The 20,608-nt window shown below is 52.1% G+C and overlaps 1 protein-coding gene across 7 annotated transcripts in view; it reads right to left on the reverse strand.

The window, feature by feature from the left end:
* Nucleotides 1-3,159: 3,159 nt before the first annotated feature.
* The window catches only part of Sv (paired box protein shaven), a 136,149-nt gene continuing 118,700 nt past the window's right edge, over nt 3,160-20,608 (reverse strand). For 4 of the 7 annotated variants that reach the window (XM_076909892.1, XM_076909889.1, XM_076909887.1 and 1 more), the window contains 7 exons: nt 12,956-13,212; nt 8,473-8,558; nt 7,952-8,282; nt 5,807-5,902; nt 4,797-5,027; nt 4,286-4,381; nt 3,160-3,389 (listed from right to left, as the gene is read on the reverse strand). In XM_076909892.1, coding sequence (XP_076766007.1) covers nt 3,160-3,389; nt 4,286-4,381; nt 4,797-5,027; nt 5,807-5,902; nt 7,952-8,282; nt 8,473-8,558; nt 12,956-13,212 — 1,327 coding nt within the window. Of the gene's footprint in view, nt 3,390-4,285; nt 4,382-4,796; nt 5,028-5,806; nt 5,906-7,951; nt 8,283-8,472; nt 8,559-12,955; nt 13,213-20,608 lie in introns of all 7 variants that reach the window. The other 3 variants (XM_076909886.1, XM_076909885.1, XM_076909888.1) reach the window with 2 other exon arrangements.

Genomic DNA, 20,608 nt, shown 5'->3' on the forward strand with positions numbered 1-20,608 from the left:
GCGTGGCAGGTGTATCGCGATTGCGAATCAGCGTGAATACTCGAATTTGTGTTTTGCAGCCTCGAAATTATTAACAGGATCGCGATTTCCCTCCCTCATCCCTCTCTTCCTCCTGCGATCTATCGATCACCCTCTCTTCGCTCGTCCCGTTTCATCGTCCCCGTTTCCTCTGCGCACGATACTTAACGACAAGCAACGCTACGATACAATTTATAAATAGCAATTATCGAGCAACGAGAGATCGCGGTTACAGGCGTGGTAAACGTAAATCGCGTCGGCGGGCTGAAAAAACAGCTGAGGAAAGCAACTATCCGGTAAGGGGCGAACGATCGGTCTTTTTCATTTTTTCCGTTTGAAACTTGCTGACGCAGTTTGAATCGCTTGAGTCGAATGAGAAATTTTGGTTAAGCTGTCCGTCTGACGCTCGAATCGATGAAACGATCTTTGACGATCGGTTGCGAGCGCGCTGCGGATCAACCGTGCCGGACGCTTATCGCGGGTAACGAAGAAACAACGAACGGGAAGGTGAAAGACCGCGCGAGTCGTTCGAGAATAAATATATTCTAATAAAATGCAGTTAAAAGGAGAATGAGAAGAAAAAAGAGAAAAAGAAGGAAAGAAAAAGAAACGCGACGAGCAAAATTATACGTGTAACAAGGAGATTCGAAGTTACCCGAGCTCTTATCGTTCACGCGCAACACGTTGTAAAATCTAACTCGTTAATTATGAGATAACTGTGATGCGAGCGCGAGGTTGCGCTAGGAAACCCATTTCACGGTGAATTTCTCAAGCGAGACGCGATACGTTGATAATCACCACCGCGGATATTTATGCAAATAATTAATTAAAATACTTTGACATGTTCATTGCACTACTTGCATTACCATCGTACAGAAGAGGGACAACGGCATAATTACCTTCGTAGACGGATAAAAAGTTGTTCGTATAATAAATCGCGGGATTAAAAAACAAGAGGATAGCCTAATAAATAAATACGTTTAAAACAACACGGTTTCAAATTATACCGCGCGCACGCGACTTTATACCCGTGAAGCCGCTGGCGCGCATGCAGGCGCTCGTATCGTCCGCGCGGATCGAGCTGCGCGCCGTGTGTACGCGTGCGCGGATTTCCTTATTAAGGTTAAAAAATTACCATTTTCGACCGTTAATCATAAAGAAATCGGCGAGCACGTAACTTCTCATTAAAATGGACGCGGTTAGACGTTAATTACGCGGTCTCGTGATAGTTTTTCTTCTCTTTTTCGAAACGGTCCGCTTGACGCGATGCCGGAAGCTATTCGATTTCCGCGGTGGGGGCGCGCGATAGCGGCGAAGCCGTTGTACGAGAACAAGCTTGCTCGAGGAAGTGTCCGTTACTTGGGGAAAAAAAAAAATCAAAAAAGAAACGATAATTGACCGGCACGAAGAAGTTCGTTACGTGCCCGCGAGAACCCGTGGACTGTTCGTGATCGGCGAACGATGCCAGTTCCGATCGAAGGTAACATCTTTTTGCGTAATATTCTCCGGTGACGTTACCCCCGATTCGAGAATTAACCATGACGATGGGGAACAGGCGCGTTTCACGACTTCGTTTCGCCTTTCACGCTTTCCCGGTTTCGTGATTCGTATCCCCCTCATTGTTTTGCACGCCCACGTCGATCCTGCACGTCGCTCGCAACACTCGCAACACGTTTACAATCTAAAAGTCGCATTTTTCTTCTCTTTTTTTCCTTTTCTTTTCTTTTTTGTATTTCGAACCGCCGTTAAACTCTGCCTTCTGCCGTAGCTACGCGTACGCACGCAATTCTCATTTCGGCAATCCGTCTGTGGTCTTTGGTTTCTACAAAAAATATATATAATATCCTTAACAGTAATGATCGTTACGTCGATTCCTGATTTAAAAATCTCAATAAACTTATCCGTTATATCTACTATATATATATATATATACTTATATCGCATGTAAGTAAGGGAAGGTGGGGGTGTGGATGGGTGGGTGTTTTTTTAAAGGGTGGGGGCCAGGTGTCGTCGTGCTCGTTAGAAGAAAGAACGTGCCTTATCGGGCAGTTGACTCTGTCTGTTTTACACGCGGGTAATATATATAATTATATATTTATATATATATATATAATTTTTTTTTTCTTCACTTTATATATATGTACACGTTCTAACCGCCGTCAGTGGCAAATGTGTCCAAGTACATTCGTCCCTCTCGCAACTGTTGATACAGCCGCGAGTAACGCGTCGAGGAATGTACGAACACATTTGGTGGGACGACCGATCGCGGGCATTGTGTAGAAATTATGCTAACTGAGGATCGTTAAATTAAACTACCTACGATTATGCGCACTCTACTCTGAGTACCGACACTGTCGGTAACGGCCGCGGGGCCAAACTGCCAGTCCCGAACGCGCGTTTCGACAGCGTCGCCCTTAGCGTGTCGCCCTCGACCAGACACTCGTCGAGTCGTTGCCGCCCGTTTAGAATCCGTCGACTCGATCGTCGACGTCCACGGAGCTACGGTTCCCGTCGTCGTCGCGCGACACGCGTCCATCGTCGCGCGTCGGCGACCACCTCGAACGTTAATCGCAGACAGACGCACGCTCGATCACAGGTCGCGGCTTTATCAACAGCGTTCGATGGTGTTCTCGTCCCATCGAGCGTTGCCGCGCGGTCGCGTGCGTACATGCGCCGCGTGTATGGTGGATCCGATGGTTCAACCATCGTCGTTATGCGTTTTTCTTGGAAAATTTCAAAAGTCTCTATCTCTCTCGCGATTCTCGTGTCGATCGACATGAGCTTTCGAAACGTGGCGTTAGTTACAGGTGATCGGCGCGATCGTGACTCGATCGTGGTAGAAAAGCGTTTGCGTTCCGTCGACGCGAACGCGTGTCTGGTCTCCGTCTCTGGCTCGCCGTTCCTCCGATTATTCTTCCCCAGGGTTCTCAACGGGAACTCGCCATCAGCTGATCGGTGGTCCGATCTTATACGACGTACGACGAAACGGTTCGCGGTTGTTCGTTCCCGAACCGTTCATTAAAGAGATCATTGCTTAATTTCAGCTTGGCTCCTCGTGATATGGCGTCCTAACTGGTTGGTCGCTGTTCCCACTCCAGGGAGACACTCTGCCCGGAGTTGGTCTCCTGTACCATCGTTTAATCAGGCCAGATAAAGATCCGTCGGCGTGGAAGTGTGATCCGGTTTGGTGCATGCACTTCCGGTTGGCGAGGCTGCACTCGCGCCGCTGCTCGCCCTGGTTGCAGCCAAAGGCGATCTGCTGGCTACGTCCGTGCTGTTCTCTGGCCCAGCGTTGTTACATCCGCCGCCCTGCTGCGAATTGGTGTGGGAAGACGCCAGCGTGTCCCCGTTGCAGTAGTAGTACGTCGAGTCTGCGGAACAAGGTACGATTTTATTTTTTCCAATCCACTAACGCCGTCCGACGCGGGGGACTTTATTTTCTCGTGCTTTGAAATATATCGAATATCGTTCCACGTTCAAAATGAATTCCCTCCCCGGTGCTTTGAACCACCTCGGGGCGGTTCGTTCATTTTGGACGAAGAACGAGACCCTAGAATACGGCTGGACGTTGATAAACAGCGGCGCGCGAGGAAATTTCGACAACGCGGCGAAACAACCTGGGCTCTCGGTTATGATCGCGGCGCGGTTGCGAAACGCGCCGATAGAAAGGGGAAAAGTTGAACCGCGAAACTTGGGCTCTCTACGGTGTCGAATACGGGCGCGCGCGTTGCGTCACGTACAAGGAACGGAGCCGGGAACGTATCGCGTGGCCGATAAAAAAATTGTTTATTATTCCGTCCATTCTTGTGCGCGGCGAATACGCACACGCTCTGTCCGCGCATTTCACCCAAAGGTGTATCTACGCCGATCTACGAACTGTCCGCAATCGTCCGTTATGAAAGGCGAGCACTGAGTAGTGGCTACTTTAGAACCGGCCTGTCCACGATTCCTAGGGCTTTTTGCGGGCCCGATCTTTACCCGCGATATCTTGAGGCGTAATAAAATAGCGGCGTGTTTCTTCAGTTTTAGAAAGTTCGATCCGATTGTGCCACGTTGCTATTTTCCTTTTTTTTCGTTTTCTCTCTCTCTCTGTTTTTTCCTCCTCTCCGGAATGATACACGCAGGGAATGCGTACAGGGGGGTAGGCAATGCGGTCGTCGCACGTGTCCGCTCTATCGATACCGATCGGATTAGCCTATCGATGAGTTAGTACTTGACAATTCGTTGACCCTAATCTAATCGGTACTCATACTCACTGTTTACTTACTGAGCAACCCGCTTGTCGCTGCTCCATAACCGTACCCGCTGTACGGCGCGCTCGAGTATTGGGAGTAGGCCGCGCTGTACGCGTAGTCACCACCACCTAAACAGACATCGATCACGTGCACGTTAGAGATATCGCAGCTCCTGAAACGGCGTGAAATAAGACGAGAACAGAAAGGAAACGAAATCGTTCGCTCTACTCCTCCTTGACTCTGACCGCGATGCAAGCGAGATCTACGTTCCCGTTCTCTGCTACCGGGAATCCCCGATTCGCGTTCCCTCGCAGAACAATGGTCACCCTAGGAAGCGAGTTAACGCGCGTTGGCAACGACGTTGCCGTTCATCCGCGGCTCATCGCGAAGCTGGTAAGTCAGGGTCCTGTAGGGCGGCCCTGACTTACCCTTCGAACGTGTCGCGCTTCCTCGGCTGGTTCGTACGTCGCCTTTCTTTCCAATGATCGGTACAAAAAAAGGAAAAAAGAGAGCAGAAGGTGGCTGTTCGTGTTCGATACTCACCGGTGGCGTAGTGTCCGAAACTTGGGAGCATCGTGGAGTACGGTGGTATCGCAGATGCTACCTGGGGCTGAGAAACTGGCGGCTGCAAGACCGTCAGTCCGGGATCCCCTCCGGGGGTGTTGGGGGCCGCGGGGGTGGCGTTTGTCTCGTTCTGCAACGAAATCGGGGGACTCTGCTCGCCCCCACCGGCCCCCACCCCCACATACGACACTGCGACGGTACTGCTCTCTGCTATGGCCATGCACAACACAACACGACATTCGAGTCAAGCACTAGCTAACGATCAGCGCCTTACGTCTAAAGCTTAATTAAATTGTCTCTGAATAGTAACAGGGTGGTACGGGTGGGCGAGAAGGGGGATGATTTGGTGGTAACGGGACACACGGTCAATCGTACATGGTGTCTCCCTTTGGCTAGAACGTACCAGCGTACGTAACGCTTTCTTGAGGTGAGTGGCGGCTCGAACGAGGCCGTGATTGTCCACGCAAGATCTCTCGGCAAGGGGTGCAATTATGCCCTGTACATTGTGGAATCTTCTCGACTTTCTCGAAACGCTCTTCGTAGTGGAACGTAGTTGGGTTCGTCGTCCGGTACGGTGTCAAAATCCACCAAATTACACCTGTGAGTAAACTTTCTCCCCATACGGAGTTGCTTCTTTCGCGATTCGTGTGTGCGTTGCGAAGGTTCACGCAGTATGGACGTCTGTACTGAGCGTCTCGAAGGGGTGGAACGATGATCCTCGATCGCTTAGCGTGACAGCTTATACTCGAACGATGAACAGGAAGGGTGGGAGAGTTAGGGACGCTGAATAGTTATTTAGTGAAATTCTAGTGTGAATGCTCGCGATTCCGTGTACACTTAAAAAAAATGAACAAGTGGAGAACGTGGGACGTATTAGTTGAGCGACACGTTTATTCGCGCGGCGATTCATGTAAATGGTAGACGCGGATGACGCGCAAGGTGTGACCAAGGCTAGACCGTAAGAAAAACTAAAGAGGTGGCGAACTCACCGGTGGTATGGTAAGGAGACATGTTAGCCCCGTCCAATGTTTGGCTCAATTTTAGTTCTTGCATCGTCAGTGGCGCGAGCGGCGTCAAAGTACCACCTGCTATTAAGGGATCCCCATTTTTCCGTTATTGCGATTTTCGTATCGTTGGCTGGCGATCAAGGCGGAACGTCGAAAACGACACGCGATTTCGCGAGACCATCCACTTCTACACGCTCGACTCGAATCGTCGATATCGAACATTACGATCGTCCGGGATAAATTTAGAAACGAACTCTGTACAGGCTGTTTCATAAAAGTGTAAAGCGGTTCGAAGCTGGCTCGTTGAAAGAGGCAAAAAAGTCGTATTGGACACGTGTCCGGAAATTAATCATTCCGCAGGTATTGAATTTAAAATGACTCGAATAAGTAAGCGTGGAATTGCTTTATCATACATATTATATCTGGCTGACTCACGTGGCTGCTCCGTTCACTTGTTTTTCGCACACATTCTCGAACCTGCGTCGAACTCATTGAAGAAACGCGCATTCAAATGAACGATTACCATTCTGATCGTTTGTTACAAAAGGATATTGCGTTGTTCCACAAGCAACAGAATAAAACAACTCTCGCCTCGAGTGCGCGAGCTATAAAAACCACCCCTTAAAAACGTTCACCGCGGCATTCTCGCTTCCCTCGACGAGCACTGTCACAGCCTGTACACGCTTCCTTACGAAACGCGGCGTACCACCGTCGAAATTATCGACACGAAACTCTGCACGAGATTTAGTTAGGTCGTTGTCACGCCCCCGGGCACACTTTCGAACAGTTGCGCGAAGGGGGATGAGTCCATCCCGCGAACTCTAGATCAAGAATCTCCCGTAGAAACGTCCGGCTCGTACATATTAACGGCGGTGAGCCAGCAATCCGTGGAATCGACTTGGCCCCGGCAGCGTCGTCCTTCAAAAATTCTTCGATCCCGCCGCGCGAAGATCCCCGATTGAATTTCATGAGATGAAGCGGCCGTTACACGGCTCGCTTCGTCCATTCCGAAAAAGCAACGACCGAAAGAATTCCGCGGCGCGCGGCGGCGTGACCGAGTTGCTCGCAACACGTGCCACCCGGAGAAAGTTCGTCCCGTTCCCGTACGTGTCTGCACGTGTAAGCTCGCTACGTGGTGTACGCGGTTGGGCCAGCGCGATCCTCGACGGTTGCCCCTCGACACCGTTTTACCAGCAGTACGCTCCGCCGTTGATCGACCGCCGTTAAACGGCGCAAGGAAGACAGAAACGAGAATAAGGAGCGACAGCGAGAGAGACTAGACGAACGAATGGTTAAGGAGTCCGACGATCGCGGCCGTCCAGGACTCGATATACCAGCAGCGACTAGCTCGGATAGACAACAAGAACAGAAAGGGACAGAGAGATAGATAGATAGAGTGAGAAATGTATGTATATATATATTATATATGGAAAGAGAGTGAGTGAAGTAGAGAGAAAGATACGAACAAGAATCGACCCTGGGACCAGTCTACGCGTGGTGTGGATGCAAGCGAAAGTGGCTCGAGAAGGGCCCGGAGAAAGACGAGAACAAGGTGAATAGTAAAGTGTACTGGGTACCAACGGATACATCCCTAAGCCCGGAACATCGTGGAAGGAGATAGACCACCGAATGGGGAGCGTTCCGCCACCTCTTCTGGCACCGTGGCCGCTGCTCAGCACAGCTCATGCATTATTAAAGCCATGTATTTAGCCGATATGGGTATGCAAAGCAAGACGTAAGCCGCAATAATAAGCGTACAGGGATGCGCGAGGATGGTGGTGAAAGAGAGAGAGAGAGAGTGAGTGAGAGATATATATAGAGATAGAGAAAGATAGAGAGAGACATAGAGAGAGAGAGAGATACAGATACGGAAGGGTGGACGAGCAGAAGGTATCCATGGAAGAGGTGGGCAAATGGAGAGAAGGAATATCGTTGAAGGGCGAAGAGGAGGCAGCGACGATGGTGGTTTGCTAGGTCGGCTAGGGAAAGGGGCTTGGTACACCGGCGGTATTATATACAAGAGGTTGTGGTGCACACACTGTCCGGGATTTTGTGCGAAAGGAGAGGGGTGAGAGAAAGGAGGAGGGTGTGCACGAGGGTTGAACAGAGAGAGAACGATTCGCTCACCTATGGTGCCCCCTATGGGCGGGGTGTAGAGATGGGGCGTTTGCGCTTGCGTCATCGTGCTGATGGTGCCCAGGGTGTCGTAGAGCTCGGCGGAGGTGGCAATCGCGTTCCCGGGGAATCCTCCGTGTTCGTAGTAACCTCCGCCGCCGCCACCTCCGCCTCCACCGCCGCCGCCACCGCCGCCACCGCCGCCTCCGCCGGCCCCAGCGCCGTTCGTGCCGCCGCCGCCGCTAGCACCGCCGCCTCCGCCGCCGCCACCGCCGCCGCCGCCGCCGCCTAGCTCGCTCATGAGCTTGTGCTCGTCCTTCATGCTCCATTTACTCGTCCACAGCTGCAACAGAAGTCGGAAGCTCGAGGCAAAGTTCGAGTGTCGGCTGGCAACGAGGTACCCGTTCGCCAGAAAACGTTGGGCATCGACTTATCGTTAGGCGTCGATGGCCCACCTTCCTGATTCGCTCTTAAACGGATATCAAAGAGAGAAACAGGAGTAGAAGAGGATCGTATGAGGATGTAACACGTACGGGCGGGTACATTTGGTCGCCGTTGTAGTTGCTTCTTTGCCTCTTCAGGTCGTCCTCGGGATGATCGTTCAGGTCTCGGTTGTCATCTGCAATCAAATCAACGTCTGCATTGCGGTCCCAGAGCTTCTCGACCATTACGCGCGATAACGAAACAACTCTTGTCGAGCCGCGACGCGTGCTACCGAGCTTCGTGATATCCCAGCGTCCGCCATCGGGGATGGCGATGCGATCGTAACCGCGCGACGACCGTCCGTCTACCAAAACGGCACCCCTGGTCCCGTCCACCGGCTACGTATCTACGCTAGACAACGTACACGCGGCCCGCGGTATTACCCACGAATCAAGACACAAATTAAACGTGGCCTCGCGAAGCTAAATTGAATCTGTCGGACGGGGTCGGACGGATCGGCCCCCGTGCACAGAGACCCGTGTATGGCATTGATAGATAGAGAAACAATTTCGATTCCATTATACGTCTTTATTATCTCCCGGCCATCCAGTCGGTTTAATATAGAAACAAGCACGTGGGACGAGTGTCGGTACATCGGCGGGTGGACGACGCGCGAGGGGGTGGTGGTGGACGGTATACCGCTCTACCCTTTTAGTGGACGTGCACGCGGGGAGAGGCGGTTGGACATGGAAGGAGGATGAAACTGACCAACGATCCCGTGGAACGGTGGTAGGGGTTGGCGAAACGGACTATGCCAGCGTCGGCGGTGGGGGTAGATGGTCCAACGTTTGGGTATCTCGAATAATTAAATGACCATCCGAGGGTAGATGGGTGGAGTACGTAGCATAGGGCTCGTTAAACCTCCCTGTCAAGTTGTGATTGTCCAGTCCGGCCGACGGTCCCGACCATTCGACCGGCTGGGTTTGTTCTCTCCTGGACCGCTATAAAACCCCCGTTTCAAACACGGCGCACCGGTACCGTGGGCTTCCATGAACTTGCTTGAATTTTACGATTCGATCGGCCGAGTTAATCGCGCCCTCCCCCTCCGTCTGCCTCTCGGCTCTCTTGCTCTCTGCTCTCCGCCGCGGAGTCTGGTTTTCGTGTAACGTTGCACGGGGCGAGATTCCATTTAGAGTTCAGAGGGGACACGCGTTCGGGAATTCGTTTAAAACGGATCTTGGTGCACGTCGCGATTGGTTGGCTTTTCTTCTCGCGCGGTTATCCAAATATGGCTGATTGAATTTTAGGAGGAACGGGGCCGCGGGAGAAAGTGGCGTCGCGGGTGATTAAGCCTCGACGGTGGACGCCATAAATTCGTCGGACGCGACGCGCCCCGGCAGGGTTGTGCTGTCTAATGCAAATTCTTGTAGCTTCTGCAAAATTACGGTCACTGGTCCTCGACAGATTTGACAGTGGTTGAGTTATGGCGGAAGGAAGGTCAGCGTTTCTCCCCCCGAAAAGAGCAGTAAATCGAATAATTCGATTGATGCCCGTGAGGGCAAAAGCGTACGTACGCGCCGTGGTGGTGCGAGAGAGAGAGAGAGAGAGAAAGGGAGATAGAGGGTGGGAGAGCGGCCGCGTTATTCGAAAGCAATTGAGTCAATGTTAAGCAATACAATACACGGGTAATAATGGACTCTGGGGTGAATCTGGTCCCGGTTCTCTGTCCCCTACGGTCGCCCGTCGAATATAGGGTGGGACAACGCCGGCCTTTTGGATTTCTGCATGGGGCAAAAGCGCGCAGATGTAACGCGACAACAAACAGCCCCGATAGATTGCAATGCTTCCCTCGAGAGGTTGTTCGTAAATTCGTAATAAGCCCCGGGGATTCTTCGAATCTAGTACACGTCTTAGCCACTCTATCGAACGCATAAATAACCCTGTCGATGCATGATCGATCGTTTTTGTCGTTTGATTCGCTATTCGAAATCCTGCCTCCCAATTAACCGAATTCCGCTGGCCGATTTTTAACTTATCGACTCTCGAAGCTCGTCAAGAGTACACCAGGCAAGCAACCGATGGAATGTCCACGGTCTAAAAATGATGTTGCTAAATCATTTCGATCCCATACCCGATCGTAAATCTTCCGTCACGTCCGATAGCTCTCTCTGAAAAGACGGAACACGCTACAACATTCCGCGTATAATGCACGGGCATTAAAATACTTAAACTGAAATCGCAGAATGCCACCTGGACTAAAAACCGCGGATTCCTTTCCTCATACTCCTCGTATCGGCATGCGCCGTGCAAATAAACGTAGAATGTCCACAAATCGAGTCTACTGTCGTCTATCGTTACCATCGATTCGCCTCGTACCACCCCGCCCAGTAAAAAGGAATACAAATTTGTGGTCTACCGATCCGTTCGTGGAGCAGGGAAAAAGTGAAAAATCTAGAAACCAAAATGGCTGAACACGCCAGATCGGATCCACATGTCGCGAAGTGGACGCCTCGGTTCTCCTTCCCGCAGGGTGGCCCCGTTTTTTTTTCTGCCGGAGGATCGCGACGCATCGGGTGGACGCGGCGCGTTCACCGCAGATCGAGCGTTCGTGAGCACCGCGGTAAACGATCGTCGCGGCGTGCTCGTTGAAATTCCAGCCGGTTAAGAGGCGCGGTGGTTCGCGAGAACAGCCGGCGATCATCTCCCCGGAGGACAGGGAGGCTAATGTGTCGTTGCCGGGGGATAGAGGAGCCGGTCTGTGGTCTGTGAAGTTTATAATCTAATACGCGTTCTACCCCCTCCGGCCGCCCCCTCGGCCGCAAAACACTGAGTGCTCTCGCCGCGGACGCGACCACTTTTGCGACCGCATATCGCCGCGCTCATAATCCGATTATATCGAATTGCTCGCGTACCATCGGCGAGAGCACGCTTCGCGCGAGCCCCCGCGATGTACGAATCGATACGTCTATCGGTATGTGCGCGCGCGAGACGCGTCCGTGCCACTTTGATCGGGGGGTTGTACCGGAGAGCAGCATCCCCCAGCTCTCTCTCTCCCTTTCGCGTTTCTCGACGGAAAAGCTGTGCGACTATTCGTCGAACGAGGATTTGGTTCGTTCGATACGGAAAAATTGGGCGGTTGTCAAGAACCATACGCGGTTTCCTCCAACGCGGCACTTAAATTGCGAGATCGCCTCAAGAAATCAACGGCAGCGAGAAATCGTGTTCCGTTCGCGGGAATACAAATCACGGTTTCATTGTTACGCGAGGACGCGATCGTTAGTCACGGATCGCGAGATTGGTAGAAACAAAAAGGGGTTGCGACGATTCGATCCGGCCCGGAAAGAAGCTGAGAGCGCTCGCGAGCGTCGAGGGTTGTTCGCACCTAACGTGTACGCGTCCGAGACGCGGCTACGTTTCTCGCCGGGTTCGAGCAACGTCGGTCACGTGTCGCAACGGCACGTGTCGAGAATATTTCGGGACGCGTTATTCACGCAATGACAGCAGAATGAATCGCAGCACGTGCTGCGCGACGTTTGACTGATACCCACGCTGTGTATACGTGTAGCTAATCTTGGTTGGGTTTGTGGTGACGCTTGGAATCGTTGGTTCGTAGCTCGAGCAAGATCGCCGACCGGATCTGGCTCGATTCGAGCGGGGATGCGTTTGGATACGTTCATAATTGGCCGATCGATCGAGATTACTCTACTCTCTATCAAAGCTTTACCATTAACTTTGCTTAAAATAGCGTAAGCGATCCTCAGCTAAATACCTTCTCTAATTAGCACGAGCAGTATCTTCAAACGTTAACAAAACCCAAGTACAAGCCTCTACGACCTAGATTTCCCCCAACGAACCATTGTTCGAACCACAGAGGATCTTAAATTCGCGACATCGTTAAGTTTCCCTAAGTATGGACGATGTAAAGGCAAATCGAATACGACTCGCGGATAAAAGCCTAAGAGTTGCTCAATCGTCGCCTCCTCCGCTGTCTTCGCTGCGGCCAATTGAAAGGAGGCAACGAGGAGATCCTCTGGCAACCCTTTCGCTTGATACCAGGGACAACGCGACGAAAATACGAACGTCTCGAGGGGGCGCGGACAATGGGAGCTCGAAACAAATTGAGTGGGACCAACGTAACGTCACCGTGGTATCATCGTCCCGCGGAACGGTTCAACTGCGGGGCCATTGTTCAGGCCAGTTCCGAGGTGGCCAGGGCGAAACTCGTGCCGATTTACTCGGGTGTGACGTCGATCTAAGCGATATCTCGTTTCTTGCTGGGCCTTATATAACCCCGGCGGGCAACAATCGCGAGTGAAATGTAGCCGCGACGCCTTCGCGCGATCCGATCTGACGTTTACATAAGCTCGTCCGCTATTATTTTTCGTTCTCTTCTTACGTTTGGTGCCTCGTCGCGTCGAGCGTTCCCTCGTTCGCGTGTGTCGCACTAGTGCGAGACACGCGGGAGGGATCGATCGGTTCGAATCGCGAGAGTCATCGCGACGGCGGCGGCGGCGGCGGCGTTGGTTAGCGGGACGGACGATCGCGGGTCGCGGGATCATCGACATCCGCGGGCGGGGGAATTCAATGACTCACCGTCGTCGGTGCGTTTTCTCTTGATACTGTTGCCGTTCGGGTCCTGATGGTGCGCCGGGATTCCCAGGATGCCGCTGATGCTGTAAGCGTTGGGAGCGGTCGCCGCCGGGTGACCCGCCGCCGTTGCAGGTGCATGGGCTATCACAGACACGGAACCACCTGATCCCGGCTGACCTTGCTGCTGACCTTGCTGCTGCTGCGCCTGCTGTTGCTGATGCGCGTGCTTCGCCTTCTCCGCCGCTTTGTTCCTCACGATTCTGCGGACAATGGAGATGGGCAACGTGTATAGGGTTACGTGGTCATTAGAATACCAGGAACAGAGACGATATCCGTGGTTTTAACCTCGCCATTTTAAATCGCGACGAACGCGGCTATTCGATGTGACTTGGCTAACTTATGGATGAACTTGGTTGGTTTATTGGGAATCGTGGGCGTGGAAGGAATCGTACCGTTGCTAGGAAGTAACTAAAATAAAGTGAAGAGATTCTTCAATCTCTTTCCTAGCTGACAATGCACAGGGTGAAGCGGGATCGAAACCAGAAACACAAGTAGTAGGCGTAACGGAATTTTTCCACGGCTAACTAGAAACGATCAGATACCGATCCTCCGGCGCGAAGTTACCGGGATGATTAATTACGATCACGCGGGCCAGTTCGCGCACGATCATCCCCCGTGGTACCCTGGCAACCGCGTGCCCAGGAACACGCTCGGTCCATCCAGCCTCTGGTGCGCGTGCACCAACGCGGGAACAACGCGTGTGTCGTTCGCCATTGTTCGGGACAGGCCCGTCGGATCGCCTCCACCTTCGATATAGAATAGCTACGTGACTCTGCGGAACGGTCGCGTATCATAATCGCATCAAGGAGAGTACGCAGACATCAGCCAGCTATAACGAAGTCCCGCGCTCTCCACCCTGCCGCCCTTCCGCTCGTCCACCGACTGCTTATTATCCATGATATATTGTGCGCGCGGTTTCAATGGTCAGCCAGTCCTCTGACGTCGGTATCAATTATCCTGGCGAATATTCGCGGGCGCACCGTTGTTAATCTCGCTGGTGTACCGCTCGCGCGTACGTCGACTCTGCTCGCGGAAGAAGCGGACGCGACGCGTCCCTCAGGCGCCGATCGACGACCCACTACGCCCTCGCGGAGCGCACGGAGAACGGAAGTGATCGGGTACCGCTAACTGAACCGCGTTTGGAGCCTGTACGATGCTTGGGATTGTGTTCTCCTCGACTTTTCTATCGTCGACTCTCACAGCTACAGCTGCGTCTTGCTTGATCTTGGTGTTTCATCGGTTTCTTGATTCAGAGACTTTTTAATCAGCGTGATCCACGCTGGCGAAACATTTGCCGCGCACAATAGGTCAGCGGTTTCGCGTGGCAACGGGCGAGCGCGTAATGGATCGACATTAAGTCGTTCGTTTCTGGCGTGGATGTGTTTGTGGGCTAGGTAATCGTGGGGGTGCGAGCTACGGCGATCAATCAGATGACACCTGTTGCCCGATCTCCCTGGCTCGTTCGCCACCTTCGCCAATTCGCAACAATTAGCAACGATCCTTATCAGGGTTAGACTCTGGGGTGACGCGGGCTAGCGACGATCCTAAATCGTTGAGCCTGCTGGCGCCAATAAACCCGCCGGCAAATTGGTATGTATCATACCTCCGATCTACGCGGACGCTGAACTGTTTTATCAGTCAGCCCAGCCCTTTCTAAGTTATCCCAAGCTGTACAAAGTATCGTCGTTATTTTTAATACCTCTCTACAGCTACTAATCAAGCTGGAAAGAATTCGCTCTGATGCGTGCTTCGTCTCCATTTTGCATCGTGACTCCTCGATGGTTCGCCAACGTCGTAATTCCACGTATTTCCTCCCATTCTGTTCGACGAGTAAAACATTGTAAAAGGAACAGCGGGCCCGTTGCAACAGAGCTTTAATAACCGGTTGGCGGTTTTTAATTGCGCGAACGTAAGGGACTTTGATTTAGCCGATCCGAGGAGGCGATGGAAATCGGGGCCCGTGGCTTCCGCGAAACGCGGTGGAACGCAACCAAGAGGGCCGTGGCCGCGGGTATAATGAGCGCCGATCGGCGATCTAATAAGCGCAACGACGCCAGAGCGTCCGCACAACAGGTGCAGATTTTATCGTCGTACAGATGGTGCGAACCGTTGCCACACGCTGCGTTTTCGAGGGCCGCGCGAGAGCCGAGGGCTTCTCTCTCGTTGGTTATCCAGAGCCGCGCGCGAGCCGTTTCCCTATCTTCTAATTAGCATCGCGCTCGCCGCTGTTTCGTTCGTTATCGATGCATTTATAAGTATCAGCGACCGTTACCGATTCGCGTTGCATGATTTATGTAACCCCGGCGAAATTCATTTCGTGCACGCGGCTACGAAGAACGTAAGAGAAAGCCATGATAAGCCCGGGTTCGCCTCTTCTTCCCTTGCGCTAATCTTCGAGCTGAAAACGATTACCAATCCCACGTGTTGCTGAAACCGTAATTTATTTCGCCTTTTAAATTCTCCAAGCGTTTTCGATCTTCTTGGAAATTCAAACGAGATCGATCCTTATCCCCGTTGTTAACGAGGCAGTCGGAAAGTTTCGTGGATTACTCTTCCTCCGTGCAGCCGTTCACTCAACTCGCTTTGCGCGAGTACGACGATCTTTTCGTTGAAACTTGAAACGAGACGTAGCAAGATTTTTGAAAGAGGCAGGAGAGTGTATCGATTCGATAGGGAAACCAGGGAGCACCGTTAAAGCTGCTCGACAGACCTTTATGGCCGGAGGTCGACGGGAAAATCGAGCAGCCCCAACGTTCTGTCGCCGGTACAACGTTTTTCCCTTCTTGTTCGACTCTCCGCTTCTCCCTCGAGTCGCTTCCCTTCCGGTTTGCTCGTGCTTTGTCTAATCATCGAGTGCCCTTCTCCATTCTATACCATCTTCCGGAGCACTACTACTGGAAATCCTTTTTATCGTGAAATTTTGCCAATTCGAGATTCTCTGTCAACTTTTACCAGTTGGATAATCCTTGAAAAATTAACACCTACGAATGTGACAGAGAAAAGCTACCCCTTCATCGTCGATTGGATTCCAATGTGTCTCGATCGCGTGTTCAGAAGTAAACCGATTAAACCGATCGACAATTCCCTCATAAAACTCTGTTCCGCGACCCCGTCGCGGCACCAAGAAAGAGGGTGAAACTGTCGCTGCTGGAAAATCACATGGCGGTTTCCATTCACGACGGGGGATGGGTGTATAGAAGCTCGCCAATCCTTCGCGGTAGCGAACAAGAAGGGATCTCGCTCCCTTCCCTGGTTTTCAACTGCGTCGGTTCTCCGTCGCTCTCGTGGCCGCGACGCCTTGGAGAAACCAGAGGTGGCGCCTGGAGGAAGGCCTCGCAGAATTATGAGGGTAGACCGTGTCGAGGGTGCCACGTGGGAAGAAGCTATGCCTCCCCTGGCGCCGTCAGATCGTTCCCCAACGGCCACTCCTGAACTAAACTGCTCGACTATCTGCCCTGAAGTGCCACCGATCGCCCCTACGAACTCGACTTTCTTTCAGCTTTCGTTCGCCTTCGCGTATTTGGTCAAACGAATGGGAAATTGAGTGGATCGCACTGATATTTCGAGGTATCGTTGAAGAATTTTTCGATACGAGTGATCTTGCGACGGTTAAAAAGTGATACAGTAACGATTGTTTGCATTGATGGTAAAAGCCAAGCATAAAACGGATCGTCTTCAGGATCTCGGAACGTGCGCGGTCTCTGACGCAGAAACGTGAACGGTGGCGTATGAAGCATAACGGCTGGTAACGCCGTTGGTCGATACTTTAAGACACTCCACGGTCGCGTACCTTCTCGGGACCAGCGTAAAATCGTAGAGACGTCCCGAGAATAGGAGCGGAATAGTTCGGTACGGTGGCAGGAGGATGAGTTTCAGCCGCGCCACGGCTCTGGAACCACAAACTTTAATGTTGGCATTACTTTTATGCGCGACTTTATGCCAAGTATCCCATCAAATATATGACCCGGGCTCCTGCACGCTTCCCGCGGGGGCGAGCACCTCTGTAACCCACCACCTACGCCCCCATCTCTCTCTCTCTCTCCCTCTCTCTCCCTTGCAACCACCAACCCCCGTTTCTACGCGCGGCTAAATTATTGCGAATAAAACTTTATACTCAAATTACCTCTACGCCAACTTTATCGCATTTCGCCGGTAAAGCCGCCACCGTTCCCAGCCTCCGCCACCCTCTGACAGTTCTCCACCCCTCTCGTCGCCGTCTACGGGGCGGACTTAAATTTTCTGCCGCGGATCGGAGTTAATTCCCGCGGATTAAATACCATCTCCGTCGCTTCGACTCTTCGGTGGAAATTTTTTTAATGCCCCTCCAACAGTCACCCCTCGCGGATAACTGGGATCGGTAAATTAGTTTGCACGTAATTCCTTTCATGGAAGAGTTATCAAAGGAACGTGCGTCGATCTGTCGCGTAAAATAACAACATTTACTCGTAGGCAACACACGCTGGAACGTAATGTCGCTTATGCGACGGCATTCATCCGCGAACGGTTGATAGATCTGTCTCCAATTAACGGTAAATAAAAGATTCGTCAACCAGTATCGTCGTTCGCGATAATACCGTGATTGTGGTTTCATCGCTGGTAACCAGACAATACCCCCGTCGCGTTAAGCCACTTGCTCGATTATGGTTCCGGAGTTGGGACCGGCCGGCTCGATTCGCGGCGCTAATGCGCGGGACTAAAAAGTTATTACGTTCCATTATATATGCCCCGTGGTGTGGATTGCGGGGGATTTTCGGGTGGCTTTCGAGAGGATTTGCCAGATCTCTCATTCAGGGGCAGATGCTTCGAGCGTGCGGCGTACGAACGGAACTCCCCTTTCTCTTTAACCCGGAGTCAAGAATAAGAGAGGACGACGAAACCGGGTGAACAGGGTGAGAAGAGACCGAAGAGGGTCAGGGAACGCAGGCGCCAGAGTGAGACAGATATAGAGGGAGAAAGAGGAGTAGAGAGAGAGAGAGAGAGAGTCGCAGAGAACTATTTCGTCGAGCTGTAGACACAATACGGGACTCGCTCCACGGCCATTGTACGCCCTTCAGAGGCGCACAATGGCTGGAAAAGGTGTACCCTGATATTCCACCACCTCTCTCTCGAGAGAGAGGCTGTAATATACCCCGGGAGCGTGCTGTACTTGCCGCTTCTCGGTGTAGCACGGTGTGATTCTTGAACAAAAGCTACGGGCGGAGGAAGCGGGGTTTACCGTTTCTGCCGCCCGGTGTTATCTTTCGCGGCTGGCTTAATTATTTTCGCCCGCTTTTCATCCCGCGATCACCGCCTCCGTTTCCGGCTAATCGACGCGACGTTCGAACCCACGGAATTTTTAATTTGTAAAGGCTTAAAGAGGTACAATATAGCCAAATATCGTCGGCCAACGCTGACAACGTGCCACACGTTAGAGAAATGATCGAGATCGAGAAGAAACTAGATACAAACGAAGAAATAATAGCTCCTTCTCCAATGGATCGAAAGAATCGCACGGACGCTCGTAAGGTTCTCCCGTACACCCTCGAGAGGCACGTTCGTACGGTAGAAAGGGCCAGGTATAGGTTAGATTAAAGCAGAGCACCGTGGCACGATACCCAGGCACCGCATCGCAGTCAGTTTGATGAAGTGTCCCCCAGGTCGCTACCAGGGACGAGTATATTATTATATCCGGGGACGTAGTTCGCATTGTCAAACAGCAGCTGCCTGCTCCGTACACACAACTATATTAACCCCGACACCCTGCCACAGCTACGTGTGGCTCTCGAGTACCACTCTCTCTTGCGACGCGTACGTACGCGTTTCGAACGCGCACGCACACCCAACTCTCGAGCGTGTTTGCGTGTTTGTTTGCGATGGCTGGCGTACGAGCAACAAAAGCCGCTCTTCCCAACAATGATACCGGCGAGTCAACAGTCACGAGTGTGATCCTCTAAAGCACAATGTAGCACACGATTTATAATATATCGCCTCGTAGCCGGGCACCTCTCACCAGTCCGCTAGTCGCGAGGACACAGACTATCTACAAGCCATTATGCGATTTCGAGGGGAGCCCAGGGAATTTATGCGAGCCACGCAGAACCGATATACCCCCGGATCGCCTTCTATGAAGTTGTCGATCCTTCAAATTCTTACGGTGTTTGCGTCCCCCGGCCATTTGCATTTCGATGCAAATTTCAAGGCTCGTGTTACGCGACGATGATCTCCGCGACACCGACGGGGGGGCCTCGGATGACTCGTCGGTTGACTCTCTTCGGTACAATGACTCGACGCGAGACACCTATGAGCTTCCTTTTTCCGGTCATTAGGCTCCACTTGCTCAGCCTCTTCCTTTCATGGAAATTTTTCTGCTCGCCAATTATCGTCGCTATTGTCGATTTAGAGAGACTCTCGTGCTTCTCGTATTTAGATTTCGTTTAGTTCCTGCCTCTTTCCGCGCCACGTATTTATGTGGCGGAATTACAATTGCCATTACGAAACGATGCGATTCAATTATCCAACGGCAATGATACGGTCTGTGCGTCCTCCCCATTACGTTTAATTGAATCCATCATCCATCTTGATCTTGCGTATAGATACGCGCGGTACAGATGATCGAGCGTACTTTCGAAACACTCGTCGATTATTTTAATGAATGACGGTAGAAGGAAACGCGGCGTACCCGCGATGAGTTTAAACATTTTTACGTTTCCGCGACGGGGCCGCGCGCAAGGGGTTATAGATGGCGAAACGGCGGTTCCGGCGCGCGAGCCGCGGCAGCTGACGTCGCCATTTTGTGGCATGCTCGATTACTAGGCATATTACGCTCACCGTGCCGGGTACAATAGTATTCGATCAAACTTCGCTGTGATTACTTCATTGGAGATAGCCGATTAATCTTCGAGCATTCGTTGGTTCATTAGCTGTCAATCATCTATTAAATGGCCGTTTCCGCGAGTCATCGGGCGGGCAGCCTCGGAATTCCATCTTTCCCTCGTTAGCCGATACCCGCAGTTGCGATGGTCTTCGCGTTAGTCATGGTAGCGTTGTTGCATCGCGATCAAACACGGTGCCAGCCGTTTTCACCGCGGGGTATTAAATTACCTTCGCGATCCCTTCACGGTTTCCTTAATTAACGCGTCGTTATGTTTCCTTTAGCTTCGCTCCGCTTTCCATTCCACTTTCGTACACCCAGATATCATCGGCCGCGTTAAAGTGATTGACAGCCGAACCACCAACGAACCAGACTTATCCAGCTTTATGAAAGTTTCATCGCGTTTCGTTTCTACTTGAAACTCGAAACGAGTCGAGTCCTTCTGCGGGAATCGGGAAAAATCGCGGGTTTAATCGAAAGATCGGCGCGCGAAACCTCGAAGGAGATCGTCGAGCGTCGACGGAGGGTCCCAAGGCATCGACGATCGTCACGACGATTGTCGGCGGGAGAATTTTGACGGTGCACTGGCCGGATAACTTTAGTATTCCAGCTCTCGGCCAAGAACAAAAGGGGACGAAGCATTATGGGCTGGCAGAGTAGGCGGCCATCCGGTTTCATTGCGGTTCCGTCTGTCCTCTGACGTTTCCACGGCAACCTGGATTGCGTATCTCGGCCTGTACTCTTCG

The sequence above is a fragment of the Xylocopa sonorina genome, chromosome 2 (assembly GCF_050948175.1).
Source record: "Xylocopa sonorina isolate GNS202 chromosome 2, iyXylSono1_principal, whole genome shotgun sequence".
Classification (NCBI taxonomy): Eukaryota; Metazoa; Arthropoda; class Insecta; order Hymenoptera; family Apidae; genus Xylocopa; species Xylocopa sonorina.